This window comes from Brassica oleracea, chromosome C6, assembly GCF_000695525.1.
Source record: "Brassica oleracea var. oleracea cultivar TO1000 chromosome C6, BOL, whole genome shotgun sequence".
NCBI classification, from domain to species: Eukaryota; Viridiplantae; Streptophyta; class Magnoliopsida; order Brassicales; family Brassicaceae; genus Brassica; species Brassica oleracea.
Window position 1 is genome coordinate 18014666 of NC_027753.1, and position 10256 is coordinate 18024921.

General features: G+C 38.0%; 1 protein-coding gene and 1 pseudogene across 1 annotated transcript in view; both read left to right on the plus strand.

Annotated features, from left to right (window-relative positions):
* The window catches only part of LOC106300830 (small G protein signaling modulator 1-like), a 4131-nt gene extending 1166 nt beyond the window's left edge, over window positions 1–2965 (plus strand). Inside the window, exons 2-6 of the mRNA XM_013737065.1 lie at window positions 14–283; window positions 675–810; window positions 912–961; window positions 1314–1367; window positions 1554–2965. Coding sequence (XP_013592519.1) covers window positions 15–283; window positions 675–810; window positions 912–961; window positions 1314–1367; window positions 1554–2823 — 1779 coding nt within the window. The 5' untranslated portion in view covers window position 14 and the 3' untranslated portion in view covers window positions 2824–2965. The remainder of the gene's footprint in view (window positions 1–13; window positions 284–674; window positions 811–911; window positions 962–1313; window positions 1368–1553) is intronic.
* A 5226-nt stretch (window positions 2966–8191) lies between these two features.
* LOC106297637 overlaps window positions 8192–10256 on the plus strand; it is a 6429-nt pseudogene continuing 4364 nt past the window's right edge.

Here is a 10256-nt window from a genome sequence, read left to right on the forward strand (position 1 = left end):
GGGGGGGGGGGGTGATGTTTGGACCACTACGATTGACGACGACCGACAAAGTGGCGGCGGCCACTCGCTCCGTCGCATCGACGGTAACTTTCGTCGCCGCGGTCTTCTTGACGCTGATCCTCGGCGGGAGATGGGTCGTCTTTGCCGATGGCAGCAGCGGTGGCGCCGCCAGGAACGGATACGCAGGCGAATTCTGGTCGACGGCTGTTGCTCCTTCCAATGTTGGTTTAGCCGTGGCGGTCACCGTCGTGGCCGTGGCTGTCACCGTCGTCTACTCCCATAGGTAGGTGTATATATGAATGCGAAATGAAACACTAAAGATCTCAAGTAAAAGCTTGTTCACTACTTTATCATGCTTAGCTTAGTAATAATACTAGTCCTTTGATGCTCATTGATTTTGATAGGGGAAGCTAAATCATATGGGTTCTAATTCTAGTTAACTACTGATCATTGTCTGGCAAAAGGGTCTCTGAAGTCTATATTCTTAGATCACCAAAGCCTTTGAAAGATAATAACTGAATAATGTAACCAATGTCTTAGGTCTTCTGATGATCATTGGCATAAATGAACACAACATTTACGATTCCAAGCAAGCTACTGATCGCCACATTTTGTTTTGTGTAATTTTGTTCCTTAAATGAAGTTGCTTATTTTCTGCTAATCCATTTCTTCAGAGGAAGCATTGGATCGCCTTGGTCACTGAGGAGAAGAAAGCATGCTCTTCAGCCTAAACAATGGAATGCCTTTTTCACAGAGGAAGGCCGACTCGGTGATGGAGGTGTCCAATTTCTGAAGAAAGTTCGCAGTGGGGTATGTTGCTAATTGCTCCATTTGATAAACTTCTGATACTCAGACTTTAACCAAAATTGTCCTATTGTGACTTTGTATATTAATTCATGTCGTTGTTTCAGGGTGTGGATCCAAGCATCAGACCAGAAGTTTGGCTGTTCCTCCTTGGAGTGTAAGAATCTGCATCTTTTTCCTTTTCCCTTCTTTATGTTCTTAATGCTGAAGTATGATTTGGATCAGTTATATACTCTGCGGCTACCGTGGAGTTTTTTGTTTGTTCAGCCTTAGGTTCGTATGTATGTTCTAAATGTTGAAGTGTAGATTTTTCTATGGGGCTGGTAATTAATGTTATATAAGGATAAGTTAGAAACTTAGAATAAACAGTAAACCACTCATTAACTAGGAGTGAGGAGTTTCAAATGGGAGAGTCTTAGAGTCGCCTTTTATAATGAACCCTGTGTAAGCAATTAGTACTCTTTATCATCCAGACACACTATAACTTTATTCTACTTAACGTCTCACAGGTATGACTTAAACAGCACCGAAGAAGAAAGAGATTCTATCCGACAGCAGAAACAGTACGTTCACTTATACAAATGGAGTTTCATGGCTTCTCAACTTTCTGCCAATATTTAAGTTTCCCATTTTTCTCTGTTTCCCGTTAGGTGGCAAGCTGGTTATTGACTTTTTCAATGTTTCCATGAAATTACCAATAAGTAGTCGTTTGAGAACTCCTGTCGCTTAGACATACGTAAATCTTGCAGGAAGGAATATGAAAACCTGCGGAGACAGTGTCGCGAGATTAATAGGCGCAATGAAAATGGCAGTGACTCAAAGCAGACATCTCAGAGCAGCAACACCGAAGACAGCCAGGTTCTTGATTCCCATGATATTGAACAAGTCAGTATTTCCACGAGATCCATCCAAGTAGAAGAATCAGAGAAGTTGAATTCCGAATCGATCCGTCAAGATGGGGACTGTGAAAAGAGTGGCGTCACCTCCGAAGATGCCTCTAATGACTCAGACTCAACCAACTCTGAAGAAACCGAGACTTCACCTCTTCTAGCGAAGGAAGTAGAAAGCCATGATACAACCGTTAACTCAGAGGCAACCAACTCTGAAGAAACTGAGACTTTGCCTCTTGTAGCCAAAGAAGAAGAAGCAGAAAGACACGGTAAAGTCAACCAAGAAAAAGACACTCAGTCTCCATCATCAAAGCCAAAATCTCAGGCAGAAGAGGAATTCAACACAATTTGGCAGAGAATAATCCGCCTGGATGCAGTGAGAGCCAATGATGAATGGGTGCCCTACTCACCATCTCAAGCTGGTGTGTCTGACACAAAAGCCCGGGGAATAGCCACACAGGTTGGTCTTACTGACTACGAGGACTTGGAGCCCTGCAGGATCTTACATGCAGCTCGCCTGGTCGCCATCCTTGAAGCCTACGCGGTCTACGACCCTGAAATAGGTTACTGTCAAGGAATGAGCGACTTACTATCTCCTATACTCGCAGTAATCGAAGACGACGCGTTTGCGTTCTGGTGCTTTGTCGGGTTCATGAGTAAAGCAAGGCATAATTTCAGGCTAGACGAGGTTGGAATCAGGAGACAACTCTCAATGGTATCGAAAATCATAAAGTACAAAGACATCCGCTTGTACAGGCACTTGGAGAACCTAGAAGCGGAAGACTGCTTCTTTGTATACCGTATGGTGGTGGTGATGTTCAGACGAGAGCTAACATTTGAGCAGACGCTTTGCCTGTGGGAAGTAATGTGGGCGGATCAAGCAGCCATAAGAACCGGGATTGCAAAGGCGACATGGGGGAGAATAAGGTTACGGGCACCACCGACAGAAGATCTGTTGCTATATGCGATAGCGGCAAGCGTGTTGCAGAGGAGAAAGACGATCATAGAGAAGTACAGTGGGATGGATGAGATAATGAAGGAATGTAATAGCATGGCTGGTCGTCTTGATGTTTGGAAACTTCTTGACGATGCTCATGACTTGGTCGTCAATCTTCACGACAAGATCTGAAAGAGGCACTCTTTGCCACTGTTGCACTTTCTTTTGTTAGTGTTCATCTGTTATTGTTACTTAAAATGTGAAACAAAAAAATCTTCAACCATGTCCTGGAATATTTTGTTACTTGAATAAAGAGAGCTAAAATTAAAATGGATGGGTAGAAGTAGAGATGTCTGATACAAAGGCTCTTTCTAGAAGACACAAGGCTTGAAAGAATAATGAATAACGGATGTTTGCTGAGTCAGCGGCAAGAGCACATGCTATGTTGGATCACACATAGAGTGTGTACGTGACGTGGAGGTTGTGCACATGCTTGATGGCTCGAGTGTGTGTGAGGAATGAGGATCGTAAGGAGTGATTATCAAGTCGTTGATCAAAGTTGGGAGACTCATGAGAAAACCTCTCTAAACTTGTTATCTTTTTATCAATTCCAGTAATCAACATCAGTTCATCATCCACTTTCATCATCTAATTTCTCTGATTTCCCTGTTTAACGATTCGATGCCTAAAACGTATCAATGTCAACCTCTCGATTGAGAATTTGAGATGTTCCCTGAAACCAACCTCTTAGATAGGCGAGTGTATATTGTCCGAAAACTGAATCAAGACCAACAGTAAATCAAAACGAACGTAAACTTACAAAACCCTTTTTTTTTAACAACTGATTTTTATTGAGCTCATTGTGAGTTTACATAATTCTCGTGAAGAGGATGATCAATTATAGCATGCACAAAATAATGAACACACAAACAGTATATCATTTGGAATTGTAGCCTTGGCCAATATATTTGCAACTCGATTTGCCTTCCTTCCTATCCAAGCAAACAAGATTTCCTCAAACTTTTGCATCCACCATCATATCTCTCTGATCCAGTTATAAGCTCCAAAGTGTAGTTGTGCATGCTTGAGCTCATCAATGGCTTTTTTGCAATCACTTTCAATGATTATCTTCTGATAGCCCCTTATCCAACAATGTTGATTCTTTATAATAACCATGTTCATCTCTTAGAATCCATCCCACTCTCGCTTCAACATTTGAGTTAACAAAACTTTCATCTACATTAATTTGGCCTTTTTCAATATGTATGCGTCATGCTTCTAGAACACCTTGTAGTCGAGGGTGTAGATGTTATTGGAGATTCAATATCCTTCCATTCCTTTGCATCAGCTTGGACGTACTGAATAATTGTTTTCCAATGTATTTGTTATGTTTTGGAAAATCATAACATTCATGTTCTTCCATATACGCCAAGGATCCATAATGGCATATCGTGCAGATGAGTCAATCTTGAAGACGTACAACAACTCAAACACGCTTCCATCTTCTCCTCAAAAAATGTTGCCGAGCTGTTGATAATGTTATTGGAAATACCAAATCCTCGCCAAATCCTTTTGCATAGGGACATTCAAAAAATAGAGGCTCCTTCGTTTCATCTTCCAACCCACATGGCCACATCTTCTACATATTGCATCTTGTGTAACATGTCTCCTCTTTAAATTTGTTCATGTTGCAAAACATCTCGAAACCAACTTCGAGACAAAATGTTTTATTTTCGGTAAGTGGTCCTTTTGTTTTCCATATTTTATGCTTCAACTCTAGATCTCCATATGTCTGCCATGTGTGTTGCAAGCCAATATCCTGATTTGATGGTATAGCTGTCAAATGGTCCGTCAATGGTCCAAATGGGCATGACCAGTTGGACCATTTCAGTTTTGGGCACTAATGGGTGGTCCATATTGGACAATGGTCCAAACAAATGTCCAAGACCAATAGAGACCATGTTCAAATGGGCATGCCCATGAACACCCAATAAAATTTATAATTATTTTTTAATTATTAGTTTAGATCTTATTACTAAAATTTTGAAATTACGTTTTCCCGCTAAAACCAGAAAAATTGTGTTTTCCCGCCAAAACCGAAAATTGCGTTTTCCCGCCAAAATCGAGAAATTACGCTTTCTCACCAAAACCGAGAAATTGTGTTTTCCCGCCAAAACCAAGAAATTGCGTTTTCCCGCCAAACCGAAAATTGCGTTTTTCCGCCAAAACCGAGAAATTACGTTTTCCCACAGAAACCGAGAAATTGTGTTTTCCCTCCAAAACCGAGAAATTGCGTTTTCTCGCCAAAACCGAAAAATTGCGTTTTCCCACCAAAACCGAGAAATTGCGTTTTCCCGCCAAAACCGAGAAATTGTGTTTTTCCGCCAAAATCGAGAAATTGTGTTTTCCCGCCAAATTAATGAAATACATTTTTCCGTCAAAATTGTGAAATTATGTTTTCCGTCAAAATCGTGAATTTTTTATTTTAACGATAAAACTATTGTTTTGGGTTAAATTGTAAAGTTATGTTTTCTTTTCTTAAACTCATAAAAAATGTTTTAAGAAGCCCATGGACACCAATTGTCCATTTGGTCTTTGCCCAATTGGACCATGTACCAATTGGTCTTTTGTCCAGTTGGACCATTTATTAATTGGGCACATCCATAGCCCGCCCAAAATGAATTGGATTGGGCTAGCCCATGGTCAGCCCGCCCAGTTGACACCTCTATTTGATGGTGTATATTCCATCTTCATTGTAATGCCATCCCAAGAGATTTTGTCTTGCATTAGGGCTAACCTTTAGTTTCATTATCCATCGACATCTTTTCAATGATCACTTCTCTTATTTTTTACATCACAGTTACTCCACTCTTGTAATACCAACTGGCTGACCTGAGATGTATCATCAACATTACCAAGAGCTCGTGGAAGTCTAGGCGGATGGTCAGGTATCCAAGGGTCCGTCCAAGTATTAATCATAGTACCATCTCCAATGACATATCCTAATACCTTTTAACCAACTCTTTCCCACAAAGAATTGATTTCCATGCGTAGGAATATTTCTTTTTTTGAACTGCTTCAAGAATACATCAATTTGGAAAGTACGAGCATTTATTAATGTTGTGTTTAGACATGAAGGATTTTGTAAAATTCTCCAAACTTGTTTTCCTAACAAGACTTGATAAAAAGTTCTAAATCGTTAAACCCAAGTCCTCCTTCTCTTTTAGGAAAACATACCTTCTTCCAAGCATACCAATGTAGTCATTTCCTATCACCAGAACTCCACCAAAACTGAGCCAAAATTCCATTTATTTCGTCACAAACCTCCTTAGGCAATTTAAAATCACTCATTGAATAGATTGGCATATTTAAAGCTACTGCTTTGAGAAGAGTTTGCTTTCCTCCTAATGAGAGATGACGTTGTTTCCATCCTTGTGTAACAGCCATTACTTTCTCAATAATAAACGCAAACATCTCACTCTTCTTAGCACCAAACTGTTCAGTCAATCCTGAATATTTACCACTGCCACCTTCATAGTGGATTCCCAATACATTTCTCATTTGAGTTTCCACAACCGATTGAACTTCTGATCCAAAAATTATTGAAGACTTACTAAGATTGATTGCCTATCCGGAGGAGAGAACTTCAGTACATAGTATGAAAAGATAGGGAGACAATGGATCTCCCTTTCTAATACCACGTCCTGGTATAGTATCTACTTATGGTGATCCATTAATGAGAACTGAAAAGCTAACAGTAGACACACAATTCGTGGTTCATTGTATCCAACGCCTATCAAATCCCATATAGTACATTGTTTTCTCCAAAAACTCTCGTTCTAATTTGTTATAAGCCTTTGTAATGTCAGTTTTAACAGCCATATAAGATGTAGCTTGCCTTGTTCTTGACTATAAGACTGTGAAAGATCTCACGAGCAATCGCTATATTATCAGAAATCACTCGGCCAGGTATAAAAGCATTCTGATTTTCAGAAATGATATTACTCAGATGTTAAAACCGATTTACCAGCACCTTGGAGAAGACTTTATAAGATACATTGCACAATGTTGAGTTCCATCCCATTTCTTATTTTATAAAACCGGAATTGAACCGAAAACTGAAGGACAGAATACCAAAAATACTAATTACATATTTTAAAATATAATTCATACACCAAAAAAATATTTAAAAGGAAATATAATCTTCGAATATTTTTTGGTTTTTCGATTTTAGTTCAAGTTTTCGGTTCTTTTGGATTTAAACCAGAATCAAATCTGGATCAAATCATAACAAATTTGAAAACCGACTTAAACTTGACTAGTTCCGAACCGATCTAATCTGAAAAAAGACTCTTAATGGGTCAAAACACGCCAACCTGATCGAACCATAAACTCAAATAACCCAACTGAACCGTAAAGTTGAATGCCTATACTCTTAGATTGTTAGATGTGATTTGGAAAACAAATATATATATATATATATATTTTTGAAACTTTTTTGTTTGATATTGTGATTCTCTATAGATTTAGATTAAAAAATTTGAGTTACATAAACCATTTGTATACTTGATTCGTAAATAATGATTTAATGATGATCATATGTTAATGCAATACTAAATTCTCTAAAAATTTAGAAATAAAAATTTGACTTACGTATTTAGCCTTCTTATACTTGGACTCGTAAATACTCACTGATCAGATGTTGATGCAATACTATATGCTAAATCATGATTTAGATATAAAAATTTGAATTACATATAGCAATTATATACTCAAATCGTAAATCAACATTTAGTATTTAAGACAATATCTAGAGAGTAATATGTTTGCCTAGTTTTATAATGATGATTAGATGTTAATGCAACAACTACATGCTAAATCATGATTTAGATATAAGAGATTTGAATTACGAATATCATTCATATACATGACTCGCACATTTAGCATTTACAATGATTAATTTTTACTAATAACGCAATATTAAATGCATCTCATGGTCGATGGATTACAACTAGTTTATAATGATGATCAGATGTTAATAGAACTACATGCTAAATCATGATTTAGATATATAGATTTGAATTTCAAATAGCATTCATATACATAACTAGCATTTACAATGATTAACTTTTACTAATAATGCAGATATTAACACAATACTGAATGAATTTCATGGTCGGTGGATTACCACGAGAGAATGAGACATATTCTTCCTGAACGAAGATTTGTTTCAGATAATAAATCATGTCCTCATTCCTATAGAGACAGAGGGAGTTTGGAGGGTGGATAATGCATGGAATAGAGACATAAATGAGTGGGCAATAACGAATTTACAAAGTCAAATTTCTCACCAAGAAGCAAGGTTCAATGTTAGTGTGTCTGTTGGTATAGAGTTTAGGGGTTTAATGCTGCACTATTTAGAAGAGTGGTGAGGAGGGTGCCTAATGGATTATTGCCTAATGGAACAACGTTCGCGCAATACATGTTCAGAGATTAGTAAGATAATGTCAAATGATGTATGATGTATGTATTCATAAGATTCTATCTTTGTTTCTGATTTATGTCATTACCAAATGGCTATCACAACTGTAAAGAAGAAAACCATTATTTTCAGTTCATATAAATGGCTTCAGCTTTTATGTTTGACGTGTGTTATGTGACAAGCTTACTACAACTGTGCTATTGCTATATATGACAGGGCAAAGATGTGTGGTCTCACAAAGGAAGCTGAACAACTTTGGGAATATGTTAGTAATGTTGCATACAATATTAGCACTGGCAAGACTTTATCCTGCTAATTGTTAAAACTAAAACTATGGTGGTTTGATCTCAACTTATAATACCAAATTCAAAATTCTTATTTCAGGCGACCAATAACTTTGAAAAGGTTGTTCGTTCAGCTCAACTGGAGTAGTTCCGAGGTAATGATCATCTCCTAAATTACAAACTTCACATTTCAAAAACCAAACCTTAGTCAACTATATCATATCCTTTCTTAGCTTTTGTTTTGTTATCTTTTTGGTTTCCGACATATTTTGAACTATCAATTATATGCAAGCCTTAAACAATTGGGGACTGGTGTTGCAGGCAGGGGCGAATCCAGAGAAATTTTCTAATGGGTGTAATCATTCTCAAATGGACTAATTTACTTGTAGTTTATATGTATAATAAGAATTATTAAAATTTTATGGTTGCACTTGCACCCACAAGCTTAGATTCTCCCATGGTTGGAGATATCTCCATGACAGTTCTGACATCCCTACCTTTAAAAAGTATTATAATGTCACAGAACTTAGAATATTCCTCTATTTTTTTTTCATTAGGAACTCAACCAAATTGTTCCTGCTAGAGAGAAAGAAAAAATGGCCAGAAGTGCAATTAGCAAGGTGTGTACTTTGTCTTTCTGGCTAATTTAGACGTCTAATTTGATATGCGTTAATGATTTCTTAGTGTTCCTTTTCACTTGTTTTATCATACAGTTTAGGGCGGCAATCAGGCTGCAATTTGATTTCCATCGAGCCATATACAACCTTGGTGTTAGTCAAAGAATCACGTTTTTTTCATTACTCGACGGTGAAAGAAAGTGGTTGAATGGAGATATGGTGAAAACAAAGTAAAAAAGGAATGGCTTGATCATCTTGTCAACATCTACCTCTCAAGCTCATTCTATAAATACATGGTGCTTCTTCACGTTCAAGATTATCCCAAAAACAAAAAAAAACAGAGAGAACAAGAAAAGAGCAGAGAAGAAAAGAAGAAGAACAAGAATTTTTTTTTTTTTCACAAAAAATCTTCTTTAAGAAATTACTCGTAATTTCTGAGTGTATTTGGGATCGGGGTGTGAGTTGTGAGCTTGAAAAATTTCTCTGGTTGATAATAAAAGATCTGTAGCAGATCCAGAGACGTAGGCAACATCGGCCGAACTCCGTTAACAATTTGGTGTGTGTGCTCTTTTCCCGCTCCCATTAATACTGGTTTTCCGCAAAATTTGACCGCTTATTTCCTAACAACTGGTATCAGAGCTTGAGTTACGGTAATCGGTCAAATTTTTGCGGAGTTACTATTCACGTGAACAGTAATTTGTGAATAGTGAATTTTGTCGGTAACATCGGTTTGTCGACGGAGGTGTTTTAATACACGGTGGTTCCAGAAACGATGGGAGGCGAAGATGGTTCAGCGCACAGTATTGGAAAATTTGACGGTACAGATTATGCATTTTGGAGAATGCAAATTGAAGATTATCTCTACGGAAAGAAGCTTCATCAACCACTGAGCAAGAAGCCTGAGAAGATGGATCAGGATGAGTGGGAGCTCCTTGACAGACAAGTTTTGGGTGTTATATGGTTAACACTGTCGAAAAACGTTGCTCACAACGTTGTGAAGGAGAAGACCACAGAAGGGCTCATGAAAGTTCTCTCTGATATGTATGAGAAACTTTCGGCAAACAATAAGGTGTTTCTCATGAAGAAACTCTTCCATTTGAAGATGGAAGAAGGTGGCCTGGTTGCCGCACATGTGAACGAGTTCAACACGATTGTCAACCAACTGTCATCGGTTGAAATCGAGTTTGACGATGAAGTGCGAGCACTGATTCTGTTGGCATCTCTGCCAAATAGTTGGGAGCC